The 20,297-nt window shown below is 40.4% G+C and overlaps 1 protein-coding gene across 13 annotated transcripts in view; it reads left to right on the top strand.

The window, feature by feature from the left end:
- TENM1 (teneurin transmembrane protein 1) overlaps positions 1-20,297 on the top strand; it is a 1,181,603-nt gene that overhangs the window by 1,137,218 nt on the left and 24,088 nt on the right. For all 13 annotated transcript variants that reach the window (XM_074324280.1, XM_074324286.1, XM_074324287.1 and 10 more), the window contains 2 exons: positions 9,989-10,161; positions 11,296-11,531. In XM_074324280.1, the coding sequence (XP_074180381.1) occupies positions 9,989-10,161; positions 11,296-11,531 (409 nt within the window). The remainder of the gene's footprint in view (positions 1-9,988; positions 10,162-11,295; positions 11,532-20,297) is intronic.

The following is a 20,297-nucleotide window of genomic DNA, read 5'->3' as shown; positions in this document are numbered from 1 at the left end:
TAATAGCTCTGGGTGCCTTCTAGACTGCTATACAAATGCTCAGTTTTATGGAAGATGGCTAATGAGGGATTCTCCCTCCTCTCTGATAAGATTAGAAGGGGGTGGGAGCAGGGGGTACGGTAAACAAGCCATTTATCTGGGTGGGATATTTGCATAAGCATAGGATGTGAGTCATGCAGAACTGGTTATGTATATGAATAGTCCATCCAAACATATCAAAATGTTTCCAATGCTTTCTAGAATCTCAGAGTAAGGAGGGAACTATGACACCATATGGTCTAGAAGACCCTTGTCTTCATGCAGGGGAAATATTTCGATTAAGTAAGACGAACATAGAATGGCCAACTGTTCCTTCCAGTCTCCAGAAACAGATTTAACACCTTTGTACCCTCACTTCTCCTTGTGCTTTATGCTCTTGATAAGGATCAAGATTGGTCAGACAGAATTGTTGTGGGTCATGCTGGGGAGAACTGCTATAGAAACAGGAAGTCAACAGAAGGAAGGGGAAGCTGCTTGCCAAAAAAGCTTTCAGAGGCTATTAAGGAAGATTAGCTGTGCTGCACAGGACATCTATGTAAGCTGAGCCTGGCCTCCCAGCACCACCATAGATGGCTCTGTCTGTTCTCTAACCACACTGACTCTCAGATCCCGCCCCCCCCCCCCCCCCCGTTCTCTCCATTTACACTAGCAGCCTCCTATTTCACTCATTCAACAAGCATATGTAGTGTGAATCTACTCTGTGCCAAATACCAAGAATACAGAGAGGAATGAGACACTGTTCCCTCCCTCTAAATATTTGAGAGTTTACATTCTAGTAACGAAGATAAGTCCTAGTGATGGACAATCACAGTATATTAAATAAAGGCAATAAACCACTGTCTTCTCTTACACAGACTGAGGCTGCAGTCTCCCAACAGTCTTCCTGATTGATATCTCTGCTTCCAAGACTCACTGTCACCAAAGCATTGCTTGAATCATACTGTTCTCCCCTTGAAAAGTTTTCTATGCCTCTCCATTGTCCACTGACTACCTGCTTTCCTCCAGAGGGTGGTATTCCAGTTCCCCCATGCACCGATTCCAACATGCCTCTCCAGCCTTATGCCCCAATCCTCTCCTAGAGGAAACTTGTGCTTCTGCAACCCAGTCCCTTCAATGGACATCCCATCTACCTGTGTGCTTTTCTTCATGCCATTGCCTCTGGAATGCTTTCCTCCCCTCCCCAATCTCTACCTAGCAAAGGACTGATCTCTATCTCCCCTCCAAGATTCAGATACCACTTCCTTCTCTTCTGTTCAACCCAGTTCCTTGTTTATAGAAGTGTGTGGCAATATTCTGACATCTGAGTGATTCATGTGCATATCTTATCTGCCTCACTGGACTTTGAATTTCATTCAAGACTGATATTTATTGAATGAAGGACAAATGAAAATATAAAGACATTATAAACTTGGAGCTGAATCATAGGAAGCCAAATACAGTTATTGATGAGGAAAGGGAATCCAGTATTTCCAAAAGAATGCTTATTAGGTTGGTCAGGTTTCTGGCACTAGAAGGTAAAGAAGGGGGTGTTTCCTTTAAAAAAAATAAGTAATGAGTTTTCTTTCTGTAATCTTCAATATTTTCTTAAAAGCAAAGGTGGAAGAGCTTCTAGTTTTTACTCTGCATGGTTTAGCTCTGGTTTAAATTGTCCTCAAGAGAAAAGACAGGCTACTCCTTATGAGAAAATATCAGACCCAATATATTTTTCATAATGTGCAAATACCATCTCCCCAACTAAACTATATGCTCCTCACAGACTGAAATGAATTCTGAATTTCCTTTACAGATGTTTCCTTTTCTTTCCTTTACAGACTTGTGTATGCATGCACACAATGGAACTCTGTAAAATTAGGACAGGAAGGGACAATTTGATGTCAAATCTCCTCTTACCAAACCCACTTCTCAAGCCTATGAAGGCCTGATGTCATTGCCTGAAGGTATAATTCACCAGGTAGAATTTGTAGACCTGGTTAAACCAGAGCTACTCCCCACCTGGGAGGAAGAGGAAGCTGCTATCGTGTTGTGGCCTGAGGGGATCAGTTGCAGCATATTGGCTTGTACTCTCTGCACCAAAGGATGCAGGCACCAAAGGGAAACACACAGCATAAGAGACTTTGATTAAACTTGTGTTTTTTGTTTGTTTGTTTGTTGTTGTTGTTGTTGTTGTTTTACATTCCGTCTTGAAACATGCATTCCCCTGTGATGGAGGGAAAAAACCCTCAAGCATGCCATAGGAAATCAAAGGTTCCTTTTATTTCTTATCTACTTTTGAGCAATTTTTCCAAAGTTGTGGAGTCTGCCTGTCACTCTTCCTATGGAAATGATCCCACAGAAGAAAGGTGAGCCTGTGTGCTTTGACTGAGGGTTATACAAATAATTGAGCACATGAGAGACACCACACTGCAGATACCATAAATGTGATTACTTTCACTGTGACCAGCAGAATTGGGGTGCTTGAGTGTGTTGAGGGGTACAGTGCTTTGGGAGGGGTTGCTGTTTTTTCTCAGTTTTATTGTAATATAATTGAAATGCAGTACTGTGTAAGTAAGGTATACAGTATTACTTATGTATATTATGAAATGATTACTACATGTTTACTTAACAGCCGTCATTTCATATAGATAAAAAAAGAAAAGAAAAAAACGTGTTTTTTTCCTTTCTAATGAGAACTTTTAGGATCTACTCTTAGCAACTTTCATATATACCATACTGCAGTGTTAACTATTGCCGTGGTGTTTGTTCACTACATCCCCAGGAATTATAAGTGGAACTTTGTATCTTTTGACCACTTTCATTCAATTCCCCCATCCCCAGGCCCCACCTCTGTTAACCACAAATCTGATCTTTTTCATTTTAAAAAGACTTTTATTAAAATATAGCTAACACAATATTATATTAGTTTCAGGTATACACCATAATTATTCAACATTTATGTACCTAAATAAGTAACCACCATGATAAGTCCAGGAACCATCTAACACTGTACCACACTATCACAATATGATTGACTATATTCCCTATGCTGTACATTACATCCCCATGACTTATTTCTTTTATACCTGGAAATTTGAACCTCTTATTCCCCTTCACCTTCCTCCCCTTTCATAATTTTTCAATTACAGTTGACATTCAATATTATTTTATATTAATTTCAGGTGTCCATCATAGTGGTTAGACATTTATATAATTTAAGAAGTGATCCCCTGAATAGACTAGTACCCACCTGGCACTATACATAGTTATTACCATATTATTGACGATATTCCCTATACTTTATTTTACATCCCCATGACTATTTTGTAACTACCAATTTGTACTTCTTAATACCTTCACCTTTTTCTCCCTGTCCTCCAACACCCCTCCCATCTATTACCCTGATAAATCTAGTACCCATCTGACATCATACATAGTTATTACAATATTATTGAATATATTCCTTGTGCTATACCCTACATCCCCGTGACTACTGTGTAACAACCAGTTTCTACTTCTCAATCTCTTCCCCTTTTCCACCCATCCCCAACCCCCCTACCATCTGGCAACCACCAAAATTTTTTTTGTATCTCTGAGTTGGTTGCTGTTTTGTTTGTTATTATGTTCTTTAGATTCCATATATAAGCAAAATTACATTGCATCTGTCTTTCTCTGACATATTCCTCTCAGCACAATACCCTCCAGGTCCATTCATGCTGCCACAGATGGCAAGAACACATTCCCTTCCATGGCCAAGCAATATTCCATTATATATGTATACCACATCCTCTTTATCCATTCATCCATTGATAGACACCAGGTTGCCTCCAAATCAGCCATTGTAAACAATGCTGCAATGAAAATATGGATACACACATCCCCTCAAAGTAGCATTTTGGGTTTCTTCAGATAAATACCCAGAAGTAGAATTACTGTGTCCTTCTTTGTCTCTTGTTATAGCCTTTTTATAAAGATTTTTTATTGGGGAAGGGGAACAGGACTTTATTGGGGAACAGTGTGTGTACTTTCAGGATTTCTTTTCCAAGTCTAGTTATTGTCCTTTTTGTTGTGATCCTTTCAATCATAGTTGTGGAGGGCGCAGCTCAGCTCCAGGTTCAGTTGCCATTGTTAGTTGCAGGGGGCGCAGCCCACCATCCTTTACCAGCAACCTTGTGGTTGAGAGTACACGCCCCAACTAACTGAGCCATCCTGAAGCTCAGTGGCAGCTCAGCTCAAGGTGCCGTGTTCAATCTTAGTTGCAGGGGGCGGAGCCCACAATCCCTTGTGGGACTCGAGGAGTTGAACAGGCAACCTTGTGGTTGAGAGCCCACTGGCCCATGTGGGAATCAAACCAGCAGCCTTCGGCATTAGAAGCACGGAGCTCCAACCGCTTGAGCCACTGGGCCGGCCCTACAGCCTTTGTTTTAAAATCTATTTTGTCTGGTACTGAAGTATTGATGCCCTAGCTTTTTTGTTTGTTTCCATTTTCATGAAATATCTTTTCCCATTCCTTTACTTTTAGTCTGTGTGTGTCTTTCAATCTGGTGATTCTCTTGTAGGCAGCATATGTATGGATCTTCTTTTCTTATCCATTCAGCCATACTATCTTTTGATTGGCTCATTTAATCTATTTGCATTTAAAATAATAGTCGATAGGTAGTTATTGCCATTTTGTTATTCATAAATATACATATATATATACATATATACATATATATATACACATATATATCTATATCTACATCTATATATATATCTATATATATAGAGAGAGATAGATATAGATATACATATTTGTCTTAAAGAAGTCCCTCTAACATTCCTTGTACTACTAGTTTGGTAGTGATAAACATCCTTTATCTTTTCCTTGTCTGGAAAGTTTTTATCTGTCCTTAGATTCTAAATGTTAACTTTGCTGAGTAATCTTAGTTGTAGGTCCTTGCTTTTCATCACTTTGAATATTTCATGCCAATCCCTTCTGGCCTGCAAAGTTTCTGTTGAGAAATCAGCTGAAGGTCTTATGGGAGCTCCCCTGTAGGTGGCTAACTACTTTTCTTTTGCTGTTTTTAAAATTCTCTATTTGTCTTTAACCTTTGACATTTTAATTATGATGTATCTTGGTGTGGGTCTCTTTGGGTTCATCTTGTTTGGGACTTCGCACTTTCTGGACTTGTATGTCTGTTTACTTCACCAGGTTAGGGAAGTTTTCAGACATTATTTCTTCAAATAAGTTTTCAATTCCTTGCTCTCTCTTTTCTTCTCCTGGTACCCTTATGATGTGAATGTTTGTATGCTTGATGTTATCCCAAGGCCACTTAAAATATCCTCCTTTTTAAAAATTCTTTTTGTTGTTCTGATTAGGTGTTTTCTGCTACCTTATCTTCTAAATCACTGATTTGATTCTCTTTTTTACCTAATCTACTGTTGATTCTCTCTAACGTACTCTTCATTTCAGGTACTGTATTCTTTATTTCTGACTTTGTTTTATGTTTTCTACCTCCATTTTTATGTTTTCTATCTCTTTGTTGAAATTCTCCCTGAGATCATTGAGCATCCTTATAATCAGTGTTTTGAACTCCATGTCTAGTAGATTGCTTGTCTCTATTTTGTTTAGTTCTTTCACTTGGGACATACATCTTTGTCTCCCAATTTTGGCTGCCTCCCTGTGTTTGTTTATATGTATTAGGTACAGCTGCTATGTCTCCTGGTCTTAATAGAGTAGCCTTATATAGTGAAGTCCTGTGGGGCCCAGTGACACAGTCTCCCTGATCACCAGAGTCGGGTGCTCCATGTGTGTTCCTTGTGTGAATTGTGTGTGCCCTCTTGTTGTAGTTGAGCCTTGGTTGGTGTTTGCATGTCAGTAGGAAGGATTGACCCTCAGGCTGATTGTTTGTGAGGACAGGCCATGACTACAATAGGCGCTGTTGTGCAGAGGCTGACCTTGTGGAGCAGGATTTGCTTTAGCAGGGCTCTGGTGCCTGCCTAGTCTGCCCTTTGGATGTGTCATCCTTGGAGGTAGCCAGGTGATGATCTGGCTTGATCCAAAGCTGGCCACAAGGCATTCCATCCCCAGGGCCTCTGGGGAGGTGCTCCACCACAGAAGAAGATCATCCAGAGCTTGTGTCCTGCCCAGAGCCACTTGGCATGAGTGACAAAGCAATCTGCATGTGGTCACCACCCACACTGGGGTTTGAGGTGCCTCAAGAAGCCAAGCCACAAACCGAGGCTGGCGCTCACTAATACTAGGTTTGGGGCTGCTTAGAAAGAGGTACAGAATATGCCTAAGCCAGATGGTGCTTGTTTAGGTTTTCTGAACCTTTGAGAGATTTTCCAAAGTCTGCAGGATGAACCAAGACAGGCCATTTGTTTGGAAAAGGCACTGGAAGCAGTGTCGGTGTGCCCAAAAGTTGGGTGTGGTGGGGTTTCAGGGAATCACTGGGGTGGGGGGGAATGGTGTTAGCCAGGTTGATGGAGACTCAAATCTGGCAGCCTCCTGTGTCTTCATGCTGGGCGGGGTAGAGCTCAACCAAGAAACAATGGATTCTTCTAGCATTTCTTTCTGGGAGAAAACTGTCCCTCCAACCCTCTCACTGAAGTCAGACAACTAAGTTCCTCCCCCTATGTCCTTTGTGCCTTTCGAGATCCTGGCCCATCGCTGGAGCTCAGAGTGAGTGAGTCCATCAACAAGTAAATCTGTGAGTAGACCCTTTAAGAGGAATGTCTGGGACTCCAGTAGCCTCCCATCTCACTTTGCCACAATCTCCACTGGTTTTCATAGTCAGATGTTATGGGACATCTCTCCCTGGCACTGGAACCCTGGGCTGGGGATTCTGGTGTGGGCCTGGGACCCCTCACTCCTCCGGGGGGGATGTCTGTAGCTGAGATATCCCTCCTGATTTTTAATGATCACATGCAAGTTTGGGACTAGCCTGTTCCATGTCTCCGACCCTCTTATCAGTCTCAAAGTGGTTTCTATATGTCCTTAGTTGTAGGACTTCAGTTAGACTTCAGGTGTTTTCAATGCTGGTTGCTCTGTAGTTTAGTTGTAATTTTGATGTGGTCGTGAGAGTAGGTGAGCACAGTATTTACCTACTCCACCATCTTCTGATCTCTTTTTCTATGAGTTTGGTGTGTGCAGGTTTTGGGAGGGCGTTGTTTATTTGTTTTGGATTCCACATGTAAGTAACATTATGTAGCATTTGTCTTTTTCTGCCTGAATTATTTCACTTAGCATAATGCCCTCAAGGCAGAGTGCTTTGTTTATGATAGAGTTAAAATCAAATGTGCCCTTTCAAATAAGGATGTCTATCCAGCCACAGAAAGGAAATCAGGCAGTATAACTTTCTAGTTACTCAGGGACCGGGCAGTACTATGGGAGGAAATTCTGTCTGATCCCCACACCATTTCTTCCCTCACCAGAAAAGGACTAGGCAGCAGCCTCCCAGTTAGATCTACCCAGATAATTACAGTTTTATCCAGGATTGTTTAGATTTCCTTTTCAAATGTACTCCTGTCAATTGGGGGGTGAGGTTAAGAATAGAATATGTAAGAACATGGCTGTGCCCTTGGTCATAAGCTTTGAAATGTATAATCTCAGACAAAGAGCACCAGCAACTGAGCTTAAAATGTTGGGGAGAGGAGGTGAGTAGGAAACCAAATTTATCCACAGGCCACTGCTAAGGTTCGTTGGAATTTTTGGCTCTATACCTTCGCTCATGGATGGCTTAGCTGGCATCTGATCTTGCCCTGAAGAGTACACCAAACCACTGCCCTCACCTTTAGATGAAACCTTGTTTTTTTGTGTGTGTTTTTTTTGTTCTGTTTTTTTTAATTTATTGGGGGGACAATTGTTAGTAAAATTACATAGATTTCAGGTGTACAATTCTGTATTACATCATCTATAAATCCCATTGAGTGTTCACCACCCAGAGTCAGTTCTCCTTCTATCACCATATATTTGATCCCCGTTACCCTCATCTCCCACCCCCAACCCCCCTTACCCTCTGGTAACCACTAAACTATTGTCTGTGTCTATGAGTTTCAAACAAGGGGTTGGGTGACTGGGAAAGCAGAAAACTGCTCCAGGCTACAAAGCCGTTTGGGAACCTGCATGCATAACATTTTAGGTCGGATTTCCTGGAGAAATGTTGAAGAGTGACCTTTCCAAAGGTTGAGGAAACCCCTTAGAAATCAGGAAAAGGACACTAGAGATGCTGGCAATGGATGTGAAAGGGAGGAACTGCCTTCATAATCCAAGCTGTGGGGCCACAACCTTCTTCATGAGGCAGGCCTACAGCAGCTTCCTTCTGTCTGCTGCCTTGAAATTCCTCCCTACAGGGAAAAGCAGCTTAGTACCTTAGGAGAATCAAGGCTGGCTGGATGCTGTTTTCCTCTCTTGGAAGGAAGACCAAGCATATAAGGTTTGACTGTGCTAAACATTCCATGTCCCTTTCTCATCAGGGGCCTGCTTCTTGCAGCCACAGAGCCCTAGAGTAGGCCAAGGTCAAAAAGGCTGAGCAGGCAGGAGGATTTTGCCATCAACCTCAGGTACAAGCAGCAGCTTTTCACCTTTCTTTAATAATGAGGCCTTACATGTATAGTAGCAACACACCAACAACCATTTTGACTGAAATCCACTTAAACAAAGGATACACCCAATTAAACAACTAGGGCTTGGCATACCTATATTGTCAAATGACCGATTTGATTATTTTTATTTGTATACATGTTTGTTTTAATTGATAGTGTGTGTGTATGTGCACACAAGCTTGTGTACACACAGAACTGAATTTGAGACAGTATTATAGCCTCAAGTTCAGTTCTGTTTGATAAAATAAGGTCCAACCGCTTTCCCTAAACCTAACAAAGGCTAGTCTGTTTTAAAATTTGAGCAACTATCTAGGTTGAGGTCTTTAAAATCTAGTGGATTAATACTGAATCACTATACCATTTTGTATAATTGTTGGGGGAGGAGGTAGCAGAGCCAGACTGCACCATTGTGTCCAGGCTGTATCCTGTTCACTTTAGGTAAAAAAGAATATATATTTTTAAACATTTTAAAAGCAAATAAAAGTGCTTAAATATTTTATAATTTGCAGTTTGAAAACAGTGATGGGTTTCCAAGTGCATGTCTTTACTTTTAATGAAGTGTTTATTTTTCATGGTTCTACTGGCAATAACAGAACAACTCCACTTCAAAAGCCTTCAGGAAAGCAGTTTTCATTTGGAGGACAATAATTCTCACTCTTTTAAAAAGTAAACCCACAAGACTATATTTCTTGATATAGGTTATTGCCTGTTATCCCTTGTATTTTTTTTTTGTTTGTTTCTTACTCATATAAGCAAATTACAATACATTATGTGTTATACTCTAAAAATATTTTTTAAAAATTTAAGGACACTGAGATTAGGGTGCCGCCGAATGCTTTAATGAACGTTTCCATTATCGTCTGTGCTTGTTCATTTTGTTGGAAGAATGATTCATTCATTTCAAATTTGGCAATTTAAACAGCAGCAAATATAATTTTCCTATCACAATGCAAAGTCATTGGCCTTCTCAGGCTTTAGGCTCTCATTTGTGCCTCCATTTCCTTTGCCAATACTACCCTCTGCTGGATTCTGTCATCCATCGCATCTAATGGGATCGCCCCAAATTGCAAATGGAGGCTGCCCTGCAACACTGCACACAGCAAGACATGATTCATAAATCAGTTTTCCACTCTGGTGTTTCATTACCAGATATATTTTTTTCTGTAAAACAGCACAGCTCAAGGAAGTCATCAAGAATTCATAAGCTGCAAAAAATACCTTTGTTTGATTAATCATCTCTTTGACCTTTTTCTTTTTATTGAATAAGGTTAATAATACTTGTTATCACTCAAAGTTAAACTGCATTAGCTTCCAGGTGATTTTTATTTTCAAAGGCCTGTTATCACTGCCAAGAGGCTTCAAAGTTGGCATTGGTTCCATTCCTCAGGTATGACCCAGAGGGACATCTAACCAACGCAACATTTCCCACTGGAGAGGTCAGCAGCTTTCACAGTGACCTGGAGAAGCTGACAAAAGTGGAGCTAGATACTTCCAACCATGAAAATGTCCTCATGTCAACGAACTTGACAGCCACCAGTACCATATATATTTTAAAACAAGGTAAGAATATTTCCAATTTTGCCTGACTTTTAGCACCTATCTTGACATCTACCCTCAAAACCTCTGCAATCTATTAATAAATAGAATTCACTTCTGGCTGAGAAGATGGCTTCTTCTCCCTATTTTTCAGCTATGGAGGCTGAAACTCAGACAAAATCACTCCTTACACAATTTCACATAGCAACCTTGAGCCACATCTCTGTGGGAGTCATCAGGTTACATCACTGCCAAATCCTCTCTTCCATCAAGTCATTTCCCAGCACTCAGCTGTGTGTAAAGCTCTTTTAGGCTCTGAAGGGGTTATAGCAAAGAAATGGAGTCTGTGCCCCATCTGAGATTAGCATTCAAGAGTCATGCTGATATGGTTGAATAAAAAGGATAAAATAGGATACACACTGAGCAAGAATATAAGTGAAATGAGAGAATTAAAAGATCATTCTATTCAAAGAGAGGAAAGTAAGAAAGAATGGAAGAAAACAAAAGAAGGAAGGGAGGGAGGGGGAAAAGAAAAGAAGGAAGGAAGGAAAGAATGTTGGAATTGGAAGGAATGTTTTTGAAACTAAAAGGGAGGTGGACACAGAGAAACTGTTTCTCTCTGCCCAGTCATTAAAGACTGATTCTGTTGTTAGGTTATGGGGCCAGACACAGAACTGTCCAATGTTCATATTCACTTTACAAGGATCAGTGGCAACCTTTGTCAGTGTTATTGTTTTATTGGGTACAGCAACTGTGTGGGTGTCCCCAGGCAGTAAGGATGCTGAGTTGAACTTGATACTCTACTTATGCTAACTCCCAGCATATCAAACTGAGGAGGCTGATCTACCAAGTCAGAAAGGGAGTTTGTGAGGGAATTCTTTAAAGATGAGGAAAAAATAAAAACAGCCTGCAGCATTAGACAGGAGTCTTTTATCCAAGAAACAAGATACCCCAGCTGTGAAAATAACACGACCCAAATGGACAGAGGGCTCATCTGCCTGTCAGAGTGGCTGTCTAGCCCAGAAGGCAGTTGGGTCCATGGCACCCCACCTGCTTATCCTTTCCCAAACTTGCCACCTAAAGGTAAACTTGTCTCTTCTGTGCTTCCTGTGCTTTCCTTTTTACCCTCCTCTTACTCCTTTTCTCCTCTCTCTACAGAAAATACCCAAAGTACCTATCGGGTGAGTCCAGACGGTTCCCTACGTGTCACCTTTGCCAGCGGGATGGAGATCGGACTCAGCTCAGAGCCCCACATCTTGGTTGGGGCAGTCAACCCCACCTTGGGCAAATGCAACATCTCACTGCCTGGAGAGCACAGCACAAATCTCATTGAATGGCGGCAACGGAAGGAGCAAAACAAAGGCAACATTTCAGCTTTTGAAAGGAGACTGAGGGTAAGGTTTTACCTTATACAAGATATAGAACTTTCATTTTATTTTTGAAAACTGCAGTGCCTCCCTAATTTGAAGTCCCATTTCTCCAAAGCTTTTCTAGGTGACTGACTAGTTTATATGATATACTAATTCAAGAGAGAGTGATAATGGTTGATAATGATTCAAGATCCTTAAGTGAATATTGTAAAAGGAGCTTTCTTTGGCATTAGTTAGCTAACGTGTTCTACTGTGTTTCCCCGAAAATAAGACCTAGCCGGAAAATCAGCTCTAATGCGTCTTTTGGAGCAAACATTAATATAAGACCCCATATTATATTATATCATATCATATATCATATCATATCATATCATATCATATCATATTAAAGACCCAGTCTTGTAGTAAAATAAGACTGGGTCTTATATTAATTTTTGCTCTAAAAAAAGGGCGGGGTGTGGGGGGTGGGAGATGAGGGTAAGGGGGATCGAATATATGGTGATGGAAGGAGAACTGACTCTGGGTGATGAACACACAATGGGATTTATAGATGATGTAATACAGAATTGTACACCTGAAATCTATGTAATTTTACTAACAATTGTCACCCCAATAAATTTAATAAAATAAAATTAAAAAAAAAAAAAGACGCATTAGAGCTGATTGTCCAGCTAGGTCTTATTTTCGGGAAAGCATGGTAATACTGGTAGTAGCAATTTTGGGCACCAAAAGAGTCCGGGTGGAGAAATGTATTTAGTCAGGAGTCCCTCCAGAATCCCTCACAGCATGCCCTGAAGATGGTTATCAGGTCCATCGGGGTGACACAGGTTCCTGCTTTTGAGTAGTTTATACTTTATTTGGAAAGACCAGGCAGGCACACACAGAAGGATGAGAGACATAAGGTGACATTTGGACAAAGGCAAGATAAAGGAAAAAGTCAGTGTATGATATCATTTCCATGAATACATATAAAGGGCCAGAGGGGTAAAGGACTAATGTTGAGGTTGAGCTAGTGGTGCTCAGACAGAGCTGCTGGAAGGAAATTAAAGATTTGAGAGTTTTCAAGTCCTTACCAAGCACAGTTTACCACAGTTAACCAGAGATCTCTCAGTCCAAATTGCCTTTGTGCAGCACAGAAAGCCTACAAACACCAGAGAACTCTGTCTGTCTGTCCCTTCTTAAACTTTAACCAATGTTAGGATGACATGACCAACTTTCCAAATATAGTAACATTCAATATCAGCCCCAGAGCAACTACCACCGTAAGGGAAATAATCACTTATTATTGAGGCCAAGCCTACTTTGAACACCTGGGTCATGCCAGCGATACCTGGAATACTTGCATTTTCTTCACTCACAGTAAAAATTCAGTCACAGTAACAATGTAGTAACCTTTAGGCTGCGGAAATGCAACACCAAACAACCACCTGATTCCAACAAGAAGCAGTCAAACCAGTCCCATGGCTTCTTTATATAGATCAAATAATCTATAACAATGCTCAATTTTCAATCAGTTCTATTGGTGACACTAAGACACAGACTTCAGTAGGTGTTTTTCATAACAACTACTAAGGTTTTCTACATGCCCAAGTCAATTTGTATGTTTTGATTCTGTTGACTGGTCTCTAATAGAATATTTACCAGATATGCCACCAAACTGAAAACTGAAACCAGTCCAAATAGTCAGACTTCTCTGTGCAGATAACAGTGAGGGTTTCTATCAGAGTTCTAGAAATGGCATCTCCTCAGTAGAACCCTGGATGAGGAAATTAAATGACCTGGATTTGATACCCAGTTTTACAAATGACTTAAGAAATGCCTTTATTGGGGTGGCCGGATGGATCAGTTGGTTAGAGTGCGAGCTCTGAACAATAGGATTGCTGGTTCGATTCCCGCATGGGATGGTGGGCTAGCTCCCCTGCAGATAAAGGTTGAAGACAGACTGGACTTGGAGCTGAGCTGCACCCTCCATAACTAGATTGAAGGACAACGACTTGGAGCTGATGGGCTCTGGAGACACACTGTCCCTCAATATTCCCCAATAAAATTTATTTTTTTAAAAAGAAATGCCTTTATTTTCTTCACCTGTGCTGTACTAGAGAAAAGTAAGAATCATATGGCTTATCAACCTCATGGATTCAAAACAGAAAAATTGTATCACATAAGTGATCTCTTAGTGCCTCCCCCAGCTTATAGCATCGATAAAACATTATAAACCAAATTATACACTATGTGACTTTGGGATTTTCCATGCTTTAGGATAACCCATCCTATACTATGTGGCTTTTGGATTTTTCACTTTTTAAGACAACTAACTCTGTTTTCTCCCCTCCATATGCACAGATAATGGAAAGAGACTAGAAAATGTAATTGATACCTCATATCCCAAGTTGTTCTTAACGTTGAGAAACTAATGGTCATTAAACATTTGGGGGCTCTTTATAGTTAAGGAGTAGAATGAAGTGTTATTTAGTTAACACTATTTATAATTGACCCATTTCCCATCCTGTTGTGAAGTTGAGAAGATTTGTAGAATGGCATATAAGGGCAAAAAATTCAGGGCTTTCTCTTTTATGTGACCCCTAGGGTACTTTCTGAGGTCCTAGGACTGGAGAATGGAGCATTTTACTGACTAGGTGGTGCTACTGTGCATGTCACTAGAAATCTGACAACAATAACAATCCTTTACGTATGTTAATGCCTTGGAGTTAATGAAATGCTTTCAGAGCCAGGATTTTATTTGATCACGACAACCATCAATTTTTGTTATTCCCAATTTACAGACTCAGAGACTAAGGCCCAGAGAGTTTAAGTGATTTGCCCAAACTCAAACAGCAATTAAGGCTCAGAGGCAAGCACTAAAATGCAGGTCTTCACCTAGCACAGCACTTTTCCCACTACATCATGCTATGCTGCCTTGTTCCTTAAAATGATTAATCTATAAATCATTGTCCCACTCAGTGGAGCCACCTTGGCAGGACATGACTCCTTGTTTCAGTGCTGACAAAAAGAAACAAATAATCAACTCTACTGTACTGGAAAGTGTGGGTGGTGCAGGACAACTGGCTGGCCTCTAGGCAAGGAAAGTGTAGAGGAGGGAGGAGGTTGTTTAAGTGATTCATTCTTACCTGCTCTCCCCATCCTCAGTTATTTTTTTTTATACTCAGTTTCCCCCATTAGGCATATCCAATTTAGTGGAATGAATATGCTCCCAAAAGATAGGTGTGGATCCAATTTTGACAAGGAAAATTCTTTTTCCTTACTGACTTTATTATTTCAGAGAGGGTGCCCCTTCACTTCTGGTAGCTTTCAAGGGATAAGCTAACGATGTAATACATGAGATGTAACTTTCTCTCTTCCTGGGCCAAATATGCAGTGACCCATTTATAAGCATATATGTAAAGAATAGCCTCTCTGATGTCCTCAAGTACCTCAAGACTTTTGGACTGAATCACTTATTTATCCTGGTAGAACTGACCTTTCAGAACAATGGCAAGTAAGGATACCGATGTAGGGGATGTTGGATCTGCTAGCAGTTTCTGAGTGTGGGCCGGGATCGTGTCTCGTGAAAAATGGACCAGGGAGAGGCAAAAAGTTTTAAAAAGAGGGTAGTTTATTAGAAGCAGGAGAAGAGGTTGCAGCTCCCAGCAGAAGGGGGTCCCAAATGGGGGGTGCCTGTGACTGAGGCAAAAGCTCTTATTTTTATACCTTCCCTTGCCTGCTTGGGTAAGGGGAGCTGTTTGAAGAAGGCAACTGGCGCCTTCTAATGAAATTCGTCTACCAGGTTTGTTCTGCTTGCCCATCCTAAAGGAATTAGCAAAGTAACCCACTCTTATCTACCAGATCTGCTCCATTTGTCAGACCAAAAGGAATTGGATGATTAATTTCAGGGCCTTGTTACATTATGTCCTGGAGCGAAGGAGTGATTTCAAAACCTGAATTTTTAGGATATGTCTGTCTTTTGTTTATTCCAACAGGGACCCCCCTATCTACCTAGCAATTATACTAACTAACCTGTCTCAATACCACAGCTCTTTCTCTTTACAGAGTAGCAAGATCATATGGCAGAGAGGTATGTGGGATAGGAGGTACTGTTAGAGTCATCTTTGGAAAATAAAATCTGCTCCTGTAAAAAAAAAAAAAAAAAAACAAAACAAAAAACAAAAAAACAGAATATCAGGTTCAGATAGTCACACAATATAGAAACCCCTATTGTGCGGTGGGAAGTAAGGCTCCTCTTTGAAAAACCACACAAAGGTGTGATTGCAATTTGAAAATGTGCTTGGGCAGCAGTTCATAAACCACTAATTGTTCAGGAACAAAATGAGGTTCATTCAAAGGTTCAATTGGTAAGATGATGGATGTCAAATGTTCCAGAAAACTACCTGTCACATTCACCCCAGACCTTCTAGCTTGAAAGAAAAACATCAAAAAAAATGATAGACTTCTTTTGGAGATAAAGCAACAAGAGTTACTTTTCTCCAGTGTCTGGTGGTTATTTTTTTCATATAAAGTCAGGGTCCCCTTCAAGGTAAAGGAGGCAAACTGCTGGGAAATGTGATATCCTGCTCAGCCTGAGCAGGCAAGGGATTTGTTACCTCTGGCCCATCCTGCACCACATCCATTAAGTGAAATAAATCATATTAACATCCTGAAATTTCATTTATTTTAAAAATCGATTTTCCCTAAACTGAGTTGTGTTTGAATCATCTTCCTTGCAGAATACTTTTACATCCAGTCCATGCATCTCCTCATCTGCTGCATTAATCTGTCCCCATAAATACATTTCCCTGAACAACAGGGAAATTAGAATACAGATAGCAATAGAGGTAGTTGTAAAAGAATTCGACATTCACCAGAAAGAACCTGGTTTAGGAACTACATCCAGATTGTACCTTGCCATGTCCATGGATAATAATACTGTTATATGAGACTTATCCCAGCATTGGATCCCAGAGCTCTTTGTAAGATTTTGCAGACTGAGATGTGAGGTTACAGCAAAACTTCAGAATTTCAGTCTCCTTTATTTAAATGTATATATATATATATATATATATATATATATATATATATAATATTAAAATTATTACAATTACATATATATATATATATATATATATATATATATCCAAGAAACTTAGCACTTCAGAGTCATAAAATCAAGTAAGATGATTATGTATTTAGAAGCAAATGGACTTCCGGTGGAAAAATGGCAGCGTGAGGTGAGCCTATGTAAACCTCTCCTGGAATTTAAAACGAATCGAACAACAAAAACTCCACAAAGGACTCCCTGCACAGCAGACAGGCAAGACGAAGAGGCCCACTACCGAAACCACCTATAGGTGGGAGATTCGCGCAAGCGGGGGGAGGAGGGAAGGGAGAAGTGCGGAGACGGAGCCGCGCGGGCGCAGGACGCAGACCTAGCTCAGTGCTCCGAGCTCACTGCTTCCTGAAACTACCGAGCTGCGGGAGAGGGAAGAACTTGGACTGCTAGGGCTCCGCTTATGGCCCACAGGGCAGAGGGGCAGCATAAAACATGGCTGAACACAACGCTCACGGCAGAGACCTCGGAGAAAAGACTGAGGGAAGAAGGCTGAAAACGGTGGTGTAAGCCCTCACTGCCGAGCAGAGAACAGAAGCCTTAGGCACTGAGACTAGCCGCCCCCTGACTATCCTCCCAGAGCTTGCCCCACCCCCACCTGCCCGGTGCTAGAAGCAGAACAGTAGCAGTGTCAGATCAAAAGAATAGAATATTTGCTGTTATGAGAACTGTGGACCGCAGACACAAATTCACAGCCCAACTAGTTCCGGCAAAGGGGTGGCAGCTGTGGAAGCAGGACTGGCTGTGGTGGTGGTCGCGGCCATTGCTCTGGGCCACCTCTCACAACTCACCCCGCCCCTAGCCCCACCTATCTGGGCGGATCCCTGCAGGAGGAAACAGAACTGCTGAAATATACCGGCTCTGAATCTGGAGCTGGAAGAGCTTTGGAACATCAACAGCTCTCTGCATACCCAACGGGACACTAGACCTGCACCCTGTGACCTACATGAACTATTAATAGAGGAGAAGCCTGTATCCCAGGGAATCCCCCCATTGTGTGAGAAGCTGGAATAGTGCAAAGAAAACATAGCGCTACCGTGTGGGAGAAGAAAACTAAGCAGCAGTTGGAGTAAAAATAAAAAATTCTACCAACGAGTACTGGAGAACAAAAGAAAGACCACTTCCTATCAACATGTTGCACAAGCCACTCCTGTAGATGACTAGGGAGAGAAATAGTAAATCAGTAATTGCCATGAATATCCAAGGCAACAAGATAGCTCAGAAAGAAACTGAAAAATCTCCAGAAAAGGCACTTAAAGATACAGAAATGTGTGACTTAAATGACAGAGAATTCAAGATTGCAGTTCTGAAAAAACTCAACGAGATGCAAGAAAACACAGATAGGCAGTTAAATGAACTCAGAAACACAATCAAAGAACAGCATGAGCATTTTACGAAAGAGATTGAAATTTTAAAAAGAACCAAATAGAATTTCTGGAGATTAAGAACTCAATAGAAGAAATTAAGAATGAAATAACCAGCTTAGGTAGTAGAGTTGACCAGATGGAGGAAAGAATCAGTGACATCGAAGATAGAAACCTGGAAATTACACAGATGGAAGAAGAAAGAGACTGAGACTTAAAAGAAATGAAAGAACTTACAAGAACTTTCTGACTCCATCAGAAAGAGCAATATAAGAATAATGGGCATACCAGAAGGAGAAGAAAGAGAGAAGGAACAGAGAATATATTCAAACAAATTGTCGATGAGAACTTCCCAAATTTGTGGACAGAACTGGACCCTCGAATCCAAGAAGCAAATAGAACACCTAGTTACCTCAATCCCAACAGGCCTTCTCCAAGGCACATTGCATTGAAGCTGTCTAAAATCAACGACAAAGAAATAATCCTCAAAGCAGCCAGGGAAAAGAAGATGGTAACTTACGAAGAAAAGCCCATTAGATTATCATCAGATTTTCCAGCAGAAACTCTACAAGCCAGGAGGGAGTAAACCAAATATTCAAACTATTGAAAGAGAGAAATCATGAGCCAAGAATAATATATCCAGCAAAGATATCCTTTAGATATGAAGGAAGAATAAAGATCTTTCCTGACATACAGAAGCTGAGGGAATTTTCTAATAAATGACTTGCACTACAAGAAATACTAAAGGAGGCTATTCGACAACCATCAGCAGGGACAATTTGTGGCAACCAAAACTCAAAAAGCGGAGAGTGAAGGCCTGAACCGGAATATGGGAATGGAGAAAGTAAGCGTGCTGAAAAAAATGGAATACTCTAAATATCAAACTTTCTTTTACATAAACTTAAGGGTAACCACTCAAATTAACCCAGAACTGAAATATATACTGAAATAAAAGAAGAAACAGAGGGAATCATCATAGAATACTACCACACAGAAATAATAGACAGCAACAAAAAGGCAGAGAAACAATGGAGACACAGCCTTACCAGAAAACTAAAGATAGAATGACAGGAAATCCTCACATATCAATAATCACCCTAAATGTAAATGGACTGAACTCACCAATAAAAAGGCACAGAGTAGCAGATTGGATCAAAAACTAAACCCAACCATATGCTGTCTCCAAGAGACACATCTCAGCTACAAGGACAAGCACAGACTCAAAGTGAAAGGGTGGAAATTGACACTCCAAGCAAATGGTACCCAGAGAAAATCAGGTGTAGCCATAATGATATCAGATGAAACAGACTTCAAGGTGAAAAAGATAACAAGAGACAAAGATGGACATTTCATAATGGTGAAGGGACTGTACAACAAGAAGACATAACAGTCATCAATATTTATGCCCCCAATCAGGGAGCACCAAAATACACCAAGCAACTACTAACAGAACTAAAGGGAGAAATTGACCAAAACACAATTATACTAGGGGACTTAAATACATCATTGACAGCTATGGATAGATCATCCAAACAGAAAATAAATAACGAAATAGTAGCCCTAAATGACACATTAGATGAAATGGACATAATTGACATTTATAGAGCACTTCATCCTAAAACATCAGACTATACATTCTTTTCTAGTGTACATGGAACATTCTCAAGGATAGACCATATATTGGGACATAAAATCAGTCTCAACAAATTTAAGAAGATTGAAATCATACCATGCATATTCTCTGATCACAAGGCTTTGAAATTGATATCAACTGCAAAAAGAAAGCAGGAAAAACACAAATACATGGAGATTAAACAACATACTTTTAAAGAAGGACTGGGTCAAAGAAGAAATTAGAGGAGAGATCAAAAGATACATAGAAACAAATGACAATGAAAATACATCCTACCAAAATTTTGGGATGCAGCGAAAGCAGTTTTAAGAGGGAAATTTATCTCATTACAGGCCTATCTCAAGAAACAAGAAAACTCCCAAATAAATAACCTCATGTTACACCTTAAAGAACTAGAAAAGAAGAACAAGTAAAACCCAAGGTCAGCAGAAGAAAGGAAATAACAAAAATTAGAGCAGAACTAAATGAAATAGAGAACAAAAAGACAATAGAAAAATTAATGTGACAAAGAGCTGGTTCTTTGAAAAGATTAACAAAATTGACAAACCCTTGGCTAGACTTACTAAGATAAAAGAGAGAAGACACTGATTAACAAAATCAGAAACGTAAAAGGGAAGTTATCACGGACACCACAGAAATACAAAGGATCATCCAAGAATACTATGAAGGACTATATGCCACCAAATTCAACA

This window comes from Rhinolophus sinicus, chromosome X (genome assembly GCF_036562045.2).
Source record: "Rhinolophus sinicus isolate RSC01 chromosome X, ASM3656204v1, whole genome shotgun sequence".
NCBI classification, from domain to species: domain Eukaryota; kingdom Metazoa; phylum Chordata; class Mammalia; order Chiroptera; family Rhinolophidae; genus Rhinolophus; species Rhinolophus sinicus.
The sequence above is the reverse complement of the archived record's forward strand: the minus strand, read 5'-3'. Positions and strand labels throughout refer to the sequence as shown.